The 16,473-nt window shown below is 55.8% G+C and overlaps 2 protein-coding genes across 8 annotated transcripts; both read right to left on the bottom strand.

Annotated features, from left to right (window-relative positions):
* Positions 1–5,563: 5,563 nt before the first annotated feature.
* Positions 5,564–9,853, bottom strand: LOC117795219. Its single transcript, XM_034638874.1, has 2 exons — positions 9,110–9,853; positions 5,564–6,922 (listed from the first exon to the last, which is right to left on the bottom strand). The coding sequence occupies exons 1-2, from the start codon at positions 9,314–9,316 to the stop codon at positions 6,224–6,226; spliced, it is 906 nt and encodes a 301-aa protein (XP_034494765.1). The 5' UTR covers positions 9,317–9,853; the 3' UTR covers positions 5,564–6,223.
* Positions 9,854–10,045: 192 nt separating this feature from the next.
* Positions 10,046–14,694, bottom strand: CASTOR1 (cytosolic arginine sensor for mTORC1 subunit 1). 7 transcript variants are annotated; one of them, XM_034638869.1, is made up of 10 exons: positions 14,371–14,687; positions 13,990–14,105; positions 13,684–13,754; positions 12,302–12,489; positions 12,083–12,215; positions 11,697–11,823; positions 11,161–11,274; positions 10,908–10,990; positions 10,714–10,808; positions 10,047–10,583 (listed from the first exon to the last, which is right to left on the bottom strand). In XM_034638869.1, the coding sequence occupies exons 2-10, from the start codon at positions 14,103–14,105 to the stop codon at positions 10,515–10,517; spliced, it is 996 nt and encodes a 331-aa protein (XP_034494760.1). In that variant the 5' UTR covers positions 14,371–14,687; the 3' UTR covers positions 10,047–10,514. The 7 variants fall into 7 exon arrangements, with proteins under 7 accessions (XP_034494758.1, XP_034494760.1, XP_034494759.1 ...); XM_034638867.1 differs by lacking the exon at positions 13,684–13,754 and having other exon boundaries at positions 10,046–10,583; positions 14,371–14,694; XM_034638868.1 differs by lacking the exon at positions 13,684–13,754 and having other exon boundaries at positions 10,048–10,583; positions 11,697–11,820; positions 14,371–14,682.
* Positions 14,695–16,473: the final 1,779 nt, after the last annotated feature.

Raw genomic sequence — 16,473 nt, 5'->3', positions numbered from 1 at the left:
ACGGGTAAACAGAAAGGGGAATGAACCATGAGAGACTATGGACTCTGGGAAACAAACTGAGTGCATCAGAGGGCAGGGGGGCGGGGGATCGGGATAGGCCGGTGATGGGTAGTAAGGAGGGCACGTATTGCATGGTGCACTGGGTGTTATACGCAAGTCATGAATCATGGAACTTTACATCAAAAACCAGGGATGTACTGTATGGTGACTAACATAATAAAAAATATTATTTAAAAAAAAACCTAAAAAACAAAAAACAATCAAGGGACCAACAACCCAAATTTAATATGGGCAAAGGAGGGGGCACCTGGGTAGCTCAGTCGCTGGCCTCCGGCGGCGCTTGGTTTCAGCCCAGGTTGTGATCTCAGGGTGGTGAGATGGAGCTCCGTGCTCAGCGGGGAGTCTGCTGGAGGTTCTCTCTCTCTCCCTCTGCCCTGCCCCCCCCACATGCTCTCTCTCTCTCTCTCTCAAATAAATAAATAAACCTTTTAAAAAAATAAAGTAGGGGCAACTCTGTGGTGGAGTCAGTTAAGCCTCCAACTCTTGGTTTTGGCTCAGGCCATGATCTCAGTGTCCTGAGACCGAGCTCCCTGTCAGGCTCTGCGCTCAGCTCCGAGTCTGCTTGTGTTTCCCTCTCCCTCTCCCTCTGCCCCTCTCCCCTTGCTCACTTGCGCTCTCTCTCTCTCAAAAATAAATAAATAAACCATAAATCTTTAAAGACAAAAAATAAAATAAAATGGGCAAAGGATAAACAAAGATATTTCTTCAAAATAGACAAATGGCCAATGAACACATAAAAAGCTACTCACAATCATTTGCATAGAAAATGCAAAATCAAAACCACAAGGAGATGCTTCTCCAAACCCCCTGGGGTGGCTACCGTCAAAGAAGGACAGTAGTAAGTGCCGGCGAGGACTGCGGAGAATCAGAATGCTCACATACCACTGGTGGGAAAGCCAGATGGTGCGGCCGCTCTGAAGACCGTCTGGTGGGCACACCAATGCTTAAACACGGACATGTCGTACGTGCAACCATTCCACACCCACATGTACACCCAACAGAATCGAAAACATACGTTCCCACGAAAACTTGCACACAAGTATTTATAGCAGCATTTATTCACAATAGTCAAAAAGTGGAAGCAACCCAAATGTCCGTCAACAGAAAATGGATTTTATGAATGTGGTCTATCCAGACAATGGGGTCTTACTGAGCCACAGAAGGAATGAGGTCCTGATAGGTGCTACGGTGTGGATGAACCTTAAAGCCACAAGGCTAAGTGAAAGAAAGCAGTCACAAAAGGCCACATGTTGTACAATTCCTTCTGTATGAAATGTCCAGAATAGGGAAATTCATGGAGACAGAAGGCAGAGCCAGGCCAGGAGGGGTCTGAGAACAGGGAATGATAGTTAATGGGCATAGGGGTTTCTTCTGGGCTGATGAGAGTGTTTTTGAATTAAATAGTGGGGATGGTTGCACAATCTTCTGAACTTACTAAAACCCACTGAATTACACACTTAAAATGAGAAATTTGATAATATGTATTTTGCATCTCTGTTTTTAAAATGTAACGGCATGGGGTACCTGGGTGGCTCAGTCGTTAAGCGTCTGCCTTCCCAGGGTCCTTTCCCAGGATCGAGCCCCGCACCGGGCTCCCTGCTCTGCTGGGAGCCTGCTTCTTCCTCTCCCACTCCCCCTGCTTGTGTTCCCTCTCTCGCTGGCTGTCTCTCTCTCTCTGTCAAATAAATAAATAAAATCTTAAAAAAAAAAATGCAGTGGCAAACGCTACCCCAGGAGGACGGTGAGCGTAATTCGGTGAATAATGCACGCAAATGCCTGGCGCGAAGCTTATGCTCCAGAAATACCCGCCAGCCAGCCAGTCACCAGGACAGACAAAGGCGCACATTTGCTTATGTCATAGCCTGGCTTTGAGGACGATTGGGAAAGATAATGTTACATAAACCTTGGGGTGAGCAAGGACCTACCAGGGCCCTCCCCGTGAGGCCAGTGAGGTCACCCTGGGCTGGAGGATTCTTTGGCTGAGACCTGCCACAGAGTTCTTCTGGGACTTGGTGTGTCCATAGTGTGGGAAGCCATGTGCTCCGTGTGCCCAGTGGCTCCCCCAAATTGGGTAATTGAGCCCCCTTCCAGAGGCCTGAATACCTATTCAGGGAAGTGCAGCAGAGAGAGAGAGAGAGAAGGAACTACCTTCTGTTCAGGAGTTTCTTACTGCCTGCGGTGGGGGGGGGGGGTTGGGGAGATGCATCCACTCTGAGGTGGGAACCAGGAGTTAAGAGCGCTGTCCTGCTATCCTCTCCCTGATTGGCCTAGAACAACCGCCCCTTCACCACCCTGAGTCCAGGGTCCGCTCTGTGAGATGAGGGGACAGGAGAGATGAATACAGAGGGCCTAGAACCCTACAGAGCCCCATGGGGTCCCTTAGTGGCTCTAAGCACTGAGATGTCACTGTAAATAAAAACAACCCTAACCATTAAGCAAGGATCAGGAAGTCCAATGGACTCCTGAGTTTTCTCACAATGACAGGATACAATGTCTGTTTTGAAACATCACATTCTTGCCAAAAATGTTCAGATGCCCCAGGCATGTGCTGTTTGTCCCGTGATGATAATCAGAGATGTTTCTGGAGATCTTCTGTGTGCCCAGAGCTGTTCTGAGCATTTACTTCAGGCTGACTCTATGACTCCTCCCAGCCATCCTCACAGAGATCATTGTCTCCACCCGGCAGATGGGGAAATGGAGGCCTGAGAGACAGAGCCCTTGGTGGGAGGTCGCACAGCTGGGAGGCAGCAAAGGCAAGTGTGAGTCCAGGCAGCTGTCCTCAGCCCACGTGACTGGCCAGCGCACCATACACACAGTGGCTTGCCCAGAACTGGTGCGGCCACATGGCTCGACAAGCTTGAAAACACATGGCTCTCACAGTGGGACGACGGAGATCCACTTGGTCAAGGGCCAGCTGGCGGAGGAGGATGGTATTTCTACAAATCTGGAAAGAAAATGCTAGTGTAACTGGCAGAAACGTGGGAAAGAGATGCTACAAATTCCACGTGGAGAGACTGGGTGAGGTGCCGAGCAAGCAAGATGGCATAGGTCTGGTTTAGAAAAGAGCAAGTGTGGCTGGAAGTCTAACAGAGAGGGAGGGAGGAAATGGAGCCACCCACAAAATGGCTTTACTGCCATTGCAGCCCCTCTGGGGGGCTTGTACAACACAGCCTGGTGCCACCCTCTCATTTAAAACACTCCCCTGGCTTCACATTGATGTTCAGTAAGGCCAAGGTCATTACCACAGCCACCAAGCCCTGCCCACCTCCCTCAAATTCCAAGAGGGTATGCACTGTCGTGGCAGTTCCCTGTGGCCTCTCCAGAGCACAGCACAGGCCATGTAATATAGTAGGTGCTCAATAAATCCTTAGTGACCAGATGAATGCATGGCCATGCAGATGTGGCCATCTGTAGGGGGCCCAGGAAAGGTCAGCTGTGGCTTCCAGGCTGTAGGATCCAGATGTGCGCCTCCCACATCTAGTGCACCTGCAGCCAGGCCTCTGGAAGTGCAGGCCCACCTCGATGCTGGGCAGGACCAGGATCTCTTGGAGCCTTTCTCATGCCTTCTCTTGGTCACCTTGCCCCAAGGAAATCAGAATTATATCACTCACAATACACCAAAGCACATGATCTCTTTTTTTAGGAAGCCTTGATTTTAAAGACACTGACTTTTTCCTTTATGATATTTTTTTAAAGTGAATTCAAAATATATTCTTTCACCCACTGCAGATTTCAACACTTTCCTGGAAAACAAGCTGAAAAAGAAAAAGACAAGGCATTTCTCCTACTTCCTTTAAAGAATTCACTTCAGATTGAATTCCACAGAAGCAGCACCTGACAGCCTCAAAGAAAGGGGCCAGTCTTCACTGGAGGGGACAATCCTGTATTTTGCAAAATAGACAAATCATGGTGGCTTTTCAGTCCCTCGTTCAACCTATTTTTAAGTAATTCACTCTATGTGTCAGGCACCAGGTTAGGCATGGGGTATATATCAGCAAGAAAGAGTAGGCTTCCAGGTAAGTGAATTTGTCGTGAATGCTTTTTATATCCAGGTCTTGAAGGGTGAATAAACACTCAAGCCAACATTGAGCATGTGGAGGGATCTGGAAACCCACCATTTATCAGCCTGCTCATTTCTCACCCCAGGTCATAGGAGGGAGTGCCCAACCCAGCCTGGCCTTCGTGGAGTCCAGCACTGCACCTGCATCCTGAGCAGAACCAAACAGAATCCTTCCCCAGGACTGATGTCAGACTCAGGAGACAGGCCTCCCTTACACGGCCAAGGTTTCTGAGCTGGGATGTCACCGGTCTGGCTCTGTGAAAAGTCACTTTCCCCAGCTCCACGGGCTGGGGTACGGTTCTACCAAGTGGGTGAGAACGTGGTCGGCAGAGCCAGAGACCAAGCAACTGCCCTGAGCCCCTGGTGTCTGCCTGAAGCCAGGAGCAACTCCACAGTGAGTCCCAGCTACACAGGACAATGATGTCAGTCTATTTTCTGCTGGTTGAGCTGGTTTCCTGGCACTTGCAGTGGGGAGTCCTTTGTCCTGCCCCAGTATGAGGATGGAAGCAGGAGGGGTGGAGAGGCTGGAGGGAGGAAGTGGGATGGCCTTGGAGCCTTCTCTTGGTGCCGACTGCTGCAAAAGCTCAGAGACTTTGCTCAACAGAGAAAGCAACTGGGGAAAGATGGAGGGAACCAGCCAGGGTCCCCATGGGGCTCTCTACAAATGATAGCCCTGGCCCCAGGGGGAAGTCCAGGACACAGAGGTGGGACTCACTAGCAGGGATGCCTGGAGGAAACTACCTGGGACAGGTGCTGTGGAAGACCTGCCTTCTTCCCCTTCTTATTCTTGGGGAGATGCCAAGGAAACTCTGGGTGTTTATCTTGATAAGAAAAAAAGAAACGGGGGTGGTTCAGTCGGTTAAGCGTCTGCCTTCAGCTCAGGTCATGGTCTCAGGGGCCTGGGATTGAGTCCCGCTTCAGGCTCCATGCTCAGTGGGGAGTCTGCTTCTCCTTCTCCCTCTGCCCCCTCCCCTCATGCTCTCTGTCTCTCTCAAATAAACAAAATCTTCAAAAAAGAAAAGAAAAGAAAGAAAAGAAAAGAAAAGAAAAGAAAAGAAAAGAAAAGAAAAGAAAAGAAAAGAAAAGAAAAGAAACGAAGAAACACCCTGCAGCTCCAAGGGGAGAAAAGGCCATCAAAGCTTGCTCTGTCCAAAGGCCTACTGGTGGACATTCGATGGGTGATGGGGATATGGCCAGCTGGGGCCACTCTGTCCACAGAAAAAGCATGTAAGGAAGGAAGAGAAGCAGAATATGGCAGTAAACACAAATGTTGGGTCCCCCTAATAGCCCAAGGTGGGAACCCAAATGTCCATCAACAGGTAATGAATTTAAAAAGTGGTATGTCCATACAATGGAACGTTATGCAGCCACAAAAAGGAATGAAGTACTGATATATGCTACCACCAGAAGCACCTCAAAAACATCAGGCTGAGTCAAACAAGCTCGAGGCCAAAAGTCACATATTATATAATTCTGTCTACATGAACTGTCCAGAACAGGGAAATCCACAGAGATAGGATGCTGATTGGCAGTGGCCAGGGACTGGTAGGAAAGGGGATGAGGAGTGACTATTGATGGGTGTGGGGCTTCCTTTGGGAGTGATGAAAACGTTCCAGAACTATACAGGTGGTAGTTGCACAACATTGCCAATGTGCTAAATGCCACCGAGCTATTTACTTTAAAACGGTCGGTTATGTATTATGTGACTTTCACCTCAATTTTAAAAAATTCTTTTTTTTTTTTTTTTTTTTTTAAGGCAGAGCTTAAAAACAGGGCAACTCCAGGGAAACCAAGGGACTGAAAAGCAGTGAGTCAGCTGCAAGGGGGCAGGTGAGAGTCAGAGGTCTCCCGTAGCCCCTCCTGTTACTGCTTGGTTAGCACCTGTCCCAGAGCTCTTCTTCGTTGACTTAGAGAAGGCCCACCTCAACATTGAAGGCCAGGGCCTGCCAGCTCAGGACAGGCCCCAGATTTGGGCGGGAGCGAGTCCAGGGCAAGGCACAACAGCAGAGCAGCCAGAAGAGCTGCTGCAGCCAGGACATCTCCAAGGCAGACCTCCCGAGCGAGGCTCTGCCCAGGCTGGTGGTCGGGGAGGGAAGGGACACACTAAGACTTGGCTGGGGAAAATTCACTTGTGCAGCCAGACGACACGGACACCAGCAGGAAGCCTGGGAAGCACAGGTGAGGACAACTGTGGGCTGAATCAGGAGCCTGGGAAGCAGCGAGGGCTAGGCTGTGGAGGATGGAGGAGCTGGGCACCTGGTGTGTGTGTGTGTGTGTGTGGCGGGGGTATTGATGTCTCTGTGTCACGGCGGATGGCCCGGACAGAGGGGCAGAAAGCCAGGCCAGACTTGCTTCAGGCTGCAGACAGAGGAGGAGTGGACAGAACGGTAGGAGAGAGACCAGGGATGCTGAGGCCGCTGGGGCGGAGGGCGATGGTGGAGGGGTGGAGGGGGGCGCCCAGCACAGCCCAGCAGTCCCCTGGAGACCGGAGGAAGCTGGGCCTCCCGAGACTAGGGAGAGGCAGGAAGGCCTGAGAGGATGTGGGTCGAGAGAAGGAAGGTGGACAGGAGGGCGCACAAGGACACACAAGTAAACACGAAAACACCAGATGCACACACCAGCACAGGTGGACACACAGACACTGCCCCGCCACAGATGAGAGCAGAGATACAGACACCAGCACCAGCCACGTCCACGTGCTTGCAAACAGGCAGATGCCTCCGGCCACATGTACACGGGACGCGCGCAGAAATGGAGCCAGGCACACCGCTGATGTTCAGACGAAATCAGATGCACGTACAGCTGCAGAAAGAGGCACAAGGACACACTGGGACACACGGACGCACGTGTGGACAGACAGACACACACACTTTCTGGCCGAAACAGGCACGTCTGCAGAGACGCTCACAGAGGTCTGCACTGACGGCCAGCATGGAGCCCTGTGCAGCATCTACATTCACATCGGCATCATGACCACCCCCCCGCCGAGAAGGAAGCCCCGGGCACCCCATCTGAGGCACCCTTGGCTCCAGAACCCCAGCACCAGGGCCCTCCTGGGAAAGTGAGACAAACCACGGCCATTGCCCAACACACCCACTGGTCCCAGCCCGGGGTCAGGAAGGAGCCAGGGCCAGGCGTCGCGTGCCTGCCCACACATTCACAGCCACCGGCAGCAGACACCCAGCCACCGACGCAGACAGCTGGGATTGCGAGGGATCTTGCAAAATCATCCCCATCCCTCAGGGTTCAGCTAAAGTGTCCCTTCCCCCAGGGGACGTCCCCAGGCTATGGCCACGGTTAACCTTTTTGAAATCCGGTGTTGCCCTGCTCAACTCTGTGACCTCGGGCAAGTCACTACACTTCTCGTGTAAAACAGGGGGTTAATGAGAACGTGTGTTGAATACACAAGTTAATGGCCCTTCCCAGTTCTTGCGCAGATGGGGGAATCCGCTTCCCCATACTGTCAGCTAGCTGCAGATGGGGCTGCCCTCCTGCCTCCTGCCCGGTCCCTTCCCTCCAGATGTCCAGCTGGGACATCCGAGAAGGTATGGGTTTATTCTCCCTCCTACACAGGACCAAGAAGCCAGCTTCCTTGGGACTTGGCAACAAGCATGGGACCATACAGCCCTGCCTGGCAGGGGTGGGGATGAGGACTTTATACTCTGAATTTCTGCTCCAGTAACTTCAAGGAGGACTTAACAGGTCATTCCCTCTGCATGGGCAGGTAAAACCTGTGAGCATGGAAATGAGCCTCGACTGTCTCTGCCTGAGCTTTCCTCATCTCCGTTCCCACCCACCCAGGAGCACCACCTCCCAACCCGGTTCACATCCGCCCAGCAGATGCCAGACACTGGGCTGGCAGTAGGAGGGCTGAGAGCACCTTCCTACTCCCCAAGGGACTGTGGGCAGGGCCTTCCCCAGGCACAGGCTGCCATCTTTATGAGGATGGGCACTCAGGCTCTGCAGTCTAGGGCCTCGACTCTTGCACTCAGGAATGGCTGTGCTGATGTGGACAGGTAGACAGGGGTGCCCAGGGTTGGAAGGACAAGGACATGGGCTGTGTGCCAATGAACACCCCCAACTTTAGTTATGAATGACCCAAGTTGAGCCCAACTCCAGGCCTGGGCGGATCAGACTGATTTCCTTTGTTCTAGAACTCTCCAGGGGCCCAGGTAGGATAAGAGGTGATTCTATCAGGCTCCACCTCAGCCTGGGACAGCTTAAGGCCTGTCTATCTGATGGCACTGAGAGCATTAGCCACGTGTTAGGTCCAGGGTCACGTCGCCCTTTCAGATAAGTGTGCCCCAGTCACCTCCCAAGCCCTGTGCCCTGACCCTAGGTGGCTCCTGGGGTCCCTGGCAATCCCAGAGCAGATCTCCCCATTTGTAACCTATTGACAACCAAGCTGACCCAGTGACTTCCAAGCGCCCTAATGCCCTGGGAGCTAAAACCCCTCCACACGGGCTCACACACATGTGGCAGAGAGACACACATGGGCTCTAGCGGATTAGCTAGTCGGACTAGCCCCCTTACCCAGGCCAGTCCTATGGGCAGCCCCAAGCTCCAATGCTGGATTAGGGCCTGGTTTGAGGGACTACGTGAAGCCTGATGCACCCGGAAAGCCAGGATAACAGAAACACCTAAATCAGGCAGTGACTCACACGGAGACAGATGGACAGAACTCCCCCCCGCCCAAAGCTGAACATGGGGCCCAGGAGCTCTCTACCTGCAGGTCAGGAGCCCTAAGGATTCTGGTTCTACAGCCCCCACTTAGCCCAGGACATCCTTCGAGCCAGGGCTCAAGGTGTGCCCTCAAGAGAAGCCAGAACTCCCTCTTACCCCCGGAAGTCAAACTACAAAGCAATGACCCCTTCCCAGCACGGAGAAGTAGAGGGGTCCTGAAGGAGCTGCCTCCTTGATCGTGACAGACATGAGGAAATGGAGGCTGAGGGGAAGGGGCTGGCCTAGGGTCCCCGACCGCTCACTCACCCGGCTAGGCTGTGCGTTCTGTTCCCGCGACCTGCAGCCCCTGGGTTCCCAGAGGCAGGGATGGGCACACTGCCAGAGGCCTGGCCCCCGTTCTGGCTTTTCTGGGGAGCCACTGTGACCTCTGAATACGCCGAAGTCACACCCTTCTTCCCTTCCTGAGTGCGGGCGGGTCTGGGCTGGGGGTACCTGATAACCTCCCCGGGACATCTATAGGGTCCCATCTGGCTCACAGTGGAATCCCAGTCTCACGAAGGAGGCAGCCCTTCTGTGACAGGAAACCTGGGCCCACATGTGCTGAACTTCTGGCCCAGGAAGGCAGTCTCTGAAGGCAGAGTGGGTTCCAGGTGACCTCTGGGCCCCTGTCCTGTCCTTCTAGCCAGGGGAAGCCCAGTGCCTAGACTCCCAGGTGCCCACTCTGGCTGGCCCCCTCCCACTACTACTCCAGGACAGCCCTGCTGAAAAGAACTAACTGATCTCTCGGCCAACAAGGACTCCTGTAAGGGACCTCCAGGACTCAGGCACGGTGCAAAAGCAAGCAGGCAGCAGCCCAGAAGAAGGGTGCTTTTGGGCCCTCCTTGAGGGGTTTTGCAATAGGCCAGTCACATCCAAGGTGGCAGGGAAGGCTGGAGGGCCTCCAGGTGGAAGGGTCTTGAAGTCTCTAACCATGTTCAGAACTTTCTGGGATATTCCAGAAGCAGCAAGGAAGAAAGAAGCTGAGCTTCACAGGCAGGCAGCCCTGGATGGGAATCAGGTGACCTTGGCTAAGTCACTTCCCTTCTCAAAGGTTCAGTTCTCCCCGAGGTGAGAAATCAGGTGAGCCCAGCCAGAGCCAGCTATACAGGGACAGACCAGGACTTCAGGCAGACGGGCTGGGAGGAGCAGCAGAGCAGCCCTGCCCGAGCTCAGACAACCCCCATGGACCACAGCCCAACCCTTCGTAACTACAAGCCCTTTATTAACAAGTCAATAAAAAAGGGAGAAAGATGTAAAAATACTTTTCTCGGAGGCCCCCAAAGGGGCAGGCACTGTCAGAATCACCTGGCCAGGGAAGGCAACCCAGCCAGAGGCAGAACGGAAATCGGGGCCCTATCTAGGGAGCAGCTGGCCCAGGGCGCTGAGTGGGGGGGAGGGCTCGGACCTCAGGCAGGGACTGTGCAAACGCTGAGGCCTCGCAGGGAGTGATGGGGAAAGGGGTTCCCGGAGGAAGCCCAGAGCACCGTGTTCCCCTGCGTGGGCAGACACGCGTGTCCACGTTAGAGCCGGTGCCTGCACGCAGCTTACATACAGAGAGCAGAAGGAGGGGTCCCCCCGCAGGAATGCGGGTGGATAGGGCTCATCCCAGAGCTTGAGGAAATAGCTTAGAGAAGTCTCTGGAAGCCTGGGGCGAAGGGTGAGCATGGAGGCCTCAGGAGCCCTGGCCGTCCTGCCGTCGCTGGAGGACCTCAATGACACTGCCGATGCCATCCTCAGGCACCTGTGGGCAGGTGGGCAGAGGGAGGGGTCAGAGCCACGCCAGCCTTCCAGCCTAAACGGACTACACCCTGCACCCTCCCCACCCTCCCGGGTCTCAGTGTCCTTCCAGGAGCCCAACCCATGGCGCTCACCAGGGCATGGTCAAAGTTGAAGGTGCTGATGTAGTAGGCAGAGATGTCAGCCGCAGCCAGGGGGCCTGCGATCTGGGCCACGATCCCACACTCATCTGAGGGTTATGCGCGGGGGGGAAGTCCATGTGGTGGATCATCCTGGCCGCCCCCCCAGGTCCTCCCCAAGTCCCCAACACACAAGAGGCAGCCCTCACCAAAGCCCAGGGGCTGTCCACCAATGCGCACCATCCTCCACAGCTCCCCCGAGGAGCTGGTCAGCAGGAGATCACTGGGGAACCTGCAGGGGCAGATGGGTAGTGGGCAGGGCACCCACCCCTCCCCTCCCTGCCCCAATGTGAGCCCCTGGAACCAGGGTGACCTGGTGACCTCAGAGTCTCACACTCCGCCTCCTCCCTCCCTAGGGCTGGGCTTGGCATCTGTGGTCCACGGGGCTTAGGAGTCACATACTTTTTCTGTGTCTCGGCGTCCATGACGATGGAGATGTAGCCCTCGATGAGGGAGAAGGCAAAGAATGTAATGGAGCTGGGTCCAGGGCCTCCAGAGGCTGCCTCCTTGGGCGCACTGGAAAAGGACAGGAGGCTCAAGTGCTCTTCGGGGCACCCAGCCCACTGCATCTCCCCCCTTCCCTGGGCTCCTTTCCTCCCTTGTCTGAGGGCCCTGATCTCCTGATGGTGTCAGGTGGGGGTAGGACAGGACTAAGAATCTTGCCTCTTCCAAAGACACTGGACTCTGGGGCTGGCGGAGGGCCAGACCAACCCATGGCTCGGGGTTGTCTCAGTTCACACTGCAGGAAAGGGTGGCAGCTACACTGGAATCTTCCCTGAACGTCAGTGAGGGGCACACGGGTATCGCAGGCTGCCAGGAACCCATGACACAGAACAGGGCACACAGTGGCAGAACTGAGGGACCCGAGGGAGGTGGTGGGACACAGCACAGGGAACAACGGTGTGAGGACAAAGAGACAAGGCGCAAACAAGGCCCACCTGTAGGAGTAGAAGAGAACATCGATGAGCGTGGTAGCAATGGCTGGCAGCGTCTCAGGGTCCAGTGTGAGGACACAGAAGCGGTTCTGTGGGCTCTGAATGGGATGCACGGTGGGGCTGGGCCCTGCTAGGAGGGACCAGGCAGCAGCTGTCAGGGCGACTGTGGGCTGGGGCGCCCCCTGGTAGCCAGAGAGGGAGGGGCCTGGGTGTGGGGTATGGTCACGCTCTACGGGAACCCACCTCTTTTATCCACCATAGCTCCCTATCTTGTGAGGTAGTCAGTGTCAGCTGGTATCCCCATGCCCACAGACCAACCCTCACAAGGGAAGGGCCCTAGCGGGAAGAGGAGGCCCTGCCTAGGTCTGGGTGTCAGAAGGTAGCCTCACCATGCTGAGAACGGGGAAAGCCATTGCTGGAATCATCCCTGGGAACAGGCACAGGCTCCCCGCCCACTTCTCGATAAATGTCGAACTCCTGGGATAGCGTGTGGATCACCACGGACAGGTCCTGTTCCCGCACCTGGACCACAGAGGGATGACACATCACATGAGTCCCCAGGCACCCGTGCCCACCCTGCCCCGCACCGAAGCCTGCCGAAAACTCACCAGGATGAAGTCTGTCTGGTAAGTGGACAGCATCAGCACAGACACGTGGTGCTCTGCCAATGGCGCAATGACTGAGCGGGCGATTTTGGTGACCCCAGCAGCCTGCACTGCTGCACCACTGTTGGATGACACATTCAGCACCAGCCATGTGGCCTCAGCCACTTGAAGGAACTCAGACGGGGGTAGCTCTGCGAGCAGGAAGTATACAGCAGGTCAGGGCCTATCGGGCTGGCCCCTGCCCCTCGGTTTCCCTGTCTGGGCTGGGGGGGGGGTGGGGTTCTACTAAGGTAAGGGCAGGTCTGGAGACTGGGGCTGTCTCCCTCTCCCAAGTTCTGCTCCTGAGAACTACACGTATGCAAGGACTGAGGAAGTGCTTCAGGTGCTAGCCTGCTAGGGATGGAAACCTCCCAGTTAAGACTGGAGCTCCAGATTCAGACAGACCTGGGTTCAAATCCCAGCCTCACCATTTACTTGCTGTTGACCTGGGGTAAATGATTTAACTTCTCTGAATCTCAGTTTCCTCGTATGTAAAACGGGATGAGAGCATATACCTCACGAAAGCGTTCTGCAGATTGAGGTTTTATACCACATGGCACCACCAGGGGGCATCAGCAAATCAGGTTAGCAGAGGGATGCCCTTCTCCCCGGGCAGACCCAGACTTTCCTGCAGTACAAACAGGGAAACTAAGGCCCGAAGAGCTACAGTGGAGGATGGGCCAAGCCTCAATTTCATGGCCTGAGGCTCCAGGCCTGTGAGGAGGGATCGGGACGGCAGGAGTAGAAGCCAGATGTCAGCTTCAGGGACCAGGGAGAAACCAGGCTGGCGTCCAGTCCAGAGTAGAAGCCAGGGCCCGGGTGGCTGCTAATCTCCCAAGTGCAGCCAGGAGGCCGGCCCCCCAGGACCCTGACGTCGGCTGGCTGGCTGCCTGCTCCTGCATTCCCTTCCCAACCCTCAGACTCCTGGAGTTCCCAGACCAGCCAGGGAGGGGGTGATCAGCACCAGAGAGAAAAGACCAGGGAGAAATAATGGCCAGGGGGACATAACTGCCACAGGAACCCCCGATTCTTGCCCTGAACTGTAACTGAGGCTCTGCTACTGGCCTGAGGTTGCTAAGTGCCCTTCACAGCCCTGTCTATAAAGTTCTCACAGGACCCTATTAGATCAGAACCGTAACTATACCCATTTTACATAAGAGGAAACAAACAGCTCAGAGAGAGGAAGTGACTTGCTCAAGGGCACACAGCCAGTGAGTGGCAGATTCGAATTCGAACCCAGACCCATCTGCCTTCAAGGCCCCAGCTCTTGCGACTTTGGATCCCAGGATCTAGTGAGAATCCCACAAAGAGGGGAGCACGACATCCTTCCCCAGCCCAGCCCCCACCTTTGAAGCCCTCCTCGTCCACCATGAGCGTGTAATCCTCAGGGGTCTCCGTCAGGCTGAAGAACTTGCACCTGGATGGGGGTGGGGGGCATCTTCAGCCTGGGTTGGGCGGAGGGGGCCGGCAGGACTTCGCTCCAGTTCGCCCAGAAGGACCCCTGCTGGGCGCCTCCCTGCCCCCTCAAGCATCAATTTTCTCCCCGGGCCAGTGGGGTGTGGGCCTCATCACCGGAATCACGAACTGTTTTTCGCCTCCCAACGTCTGTAGGATCACCCGACCCTCCATTCCGGGAAGGAGGAGAGGCTCACCCGCCGCTACAGCCCTGGGGGCGTTGGACTTCGGGCCCCCTAGACCAGCCCCTCTGACCCGATGGAAGGCGTCTGGAAGAAGCTCCCCGCAGTCGCCAGGAAGGAACTGTCCCCATCTGACACAACTTGGAGTTAAGCATTGCTCACCCCAGGTTGTTTGCGCCTTAACTGGCCCTAGGAGGGGGCCTCACGGGGCCGGATAGGCGGCGGTCCCAGGGAGGGTAGGCCCAAGCCGGATGGCGGCCGGGGGGGTGGGGTAGGGAGGAGAAGGGCCCTCCCCGCCCGCTCCCTCTCGCCCTGCGGCGATGTTAATCTCCCGACCCCGTCCCGGAGCAACAGCGGAGCCCACCCCCACCTGTGCCCCCGAACCCGGGCGCGCACCGGCTGCGGCGGGGCAGGAAGAGTAGCTTGATGAGCGGGTGGGTGTAAAGCCAGAGACCTGGGCGGGCGAGGCTCAGCACCCGCACCCGGTGCTCTAGGATGTGCAGCTCCATCACGGTCCGCGCGGACCCGACCCCGCCGCCAACCAGACCCAGGCCGCCGCCGGGGACGGGGCGGTGGGGGCGGGGCCGGAGGCTTAAAGGAGCCGCGGCGCGGCCGCGTCCATGCCGCCAGCTACGCTGCGGACCCTCCCAGCCGCTCGCCGCGACCAGTTCCCTGACGGCCACGCCCTGAGGGGCGGGCGGCCTATCCAGAGTGGCCACGCCTCCTTCTTAAGGCCAGAGCTTCATCCCTCACATTCCAGCCCGCCGAGCCCCGCCCCTGATGACTCCGCCCCTTTAGCTACGGCTAGGGGATCACAGGCTGATCCCGCCCGCTTGAGTCCTCCAGGCCCCGCCCATGCCGCGCCCCCTCTCCGGGGCTCCGCCTTTTCCTCAGGTCGCCTTCTTCGCAGGGGTCGGAAGCAGGAGGGAGGTGTGGAATGGTTTCTGTCCTTCAGTCTTATGATTGATATCCTTGAAGCCGAAGGGCCGCGGGACGAACGGGAGCTCAGCTAGGATCAGAGTGCTGCCCAGAAAACTTTGGAGCATGGAGGGGTAGGGGTAGGCTCTGCAGCCCCCGTGACTCTGTGATTCTCTCCCAACCTTCCTCCCTCTTTCCCTTTATGGAAGAAGGGGCTTACCCACGAGGGTCACAGAAATAGGGAGTGCCCCAGCCACTTATAACTGAATAACATACTGTGAGGTAGGGGGTGAAGGTGGCCAGGCTTGAGACCCTTCAAGACTAAGTGCTTGGGCCAGGGATGCTCAAAGCCCAGACTTCAGGGGACAGGCCCATGCATCTTGGGCTCACTGGGCACTCAGATCTCAGACCTGAGACTTCAGCCCTGTTGAGGCCTCCCAAAGCCTGCAGCCATTAGCAGAACCAAGGTGGCCTGAGCACATGTAAACTTGTTTCATGCCCACGGAGTCCCCCAGCACTGGCAGATGCCCCAGATCTGAGGCTTATTAGACCAACTTGGGGTCATTTCAACATTAGAACTGGGTTCTGCTCAGGCCACCTCAGGTTTAAGAAGGCTCCAAAGCTAAGCAGGTATCAGCACACCTAGGCCCTATAGCAGGACAGACAGATCATGCTGGGGGGGGGGGGTGCTTTGTCTGGCCTGAGCATCCTCAGGCTTCAGATCTGGGGCTTTGAACCAAACAGGTTAAAACCAGCCTTAGGCCTGACTGGGACCCAGCAGGCCTACACAAGCCTCCTGCCTGCTCAAGAACCTGTACTGTAGTGGATGGAAGCTGGGCAGCACCCTCCCTCCCTGGACTCTTTGGCTCAAGGGATTCCTGTGGAATACTGCAGCTGCCACATCCTGGCCTGTCCCCTGGAGAGCCAGGGGGAGGGGACTGTCCTCAAAGCCTCTCATGGCAGGTACAGATGGGGTGGGCAACAACAGGGGTGAGGGGTGGGAGGCAGGAAGTGGGTAGTCTGCCCTGATAGGCTCACATGACACTTGACCTCCCTAGGCCTCAGTATCCCCAGCTGTACCAGGACAAGATGTTCCAGGCCCAGCCCCTGTGATTCCTGAAAACTTCTAGGGAGGCTCTTCTCCTCCCTCTCCCACCCCCTCCCACCATGGCCCAGCCCAGCTTGGTAGTTTGCCAGGAACAGCTGCTATTGTTTGACTGGAAAAGCTGCTTCCTCAGCAGAAGGGGGGGCCTTTCCCAGGGACACCCTGTCCTTACCCTCACCAGTCATCAGGTTGTGACCATAGCGCCTTCCTGGGCCCTCAGTGGCATTGCCAGGTCACCGGGCCCCCTGGTCAGGAGAGGTAACTGAGGGGTTTTAGGTGCAAATCGACCAGTATCATCTTTCCCACTCAGCTCCTCTGTTTCCTCATCTGTAAAATGGGGATAACAGAGACTATCTGATCAGCTGGTGACACAACCAGCCCAGCGTGGCACATGCTAAGTGCTCAGGAAACCGCACGCAGCCTTCTATCAAAGACCCAAATTTCTTCCCTCATCCCTCAGTGTCCAGTGGAGGCCT

The sequence above is a fragment of the Ailuropoda melanoleuca genome, chromosome 12, assembly GCF_002007445.2.
Source record: "Ailuropoda melanoleuca isolate Jingjing chromosome 12, ASM200744v2, whole genome shotgun sequence".
In the NCBI taxonomy this organism is placed as follows: domain Eukaryota; kingdom Metazoa; phylum Chordata; class Mammalia; order Carnivora; family Ursidae; genus Ailuropoda; species Ailuropoda melanoleuca.
This window is presented reverse-complemented; position numbering and strand designations above follow the sequence as displayed.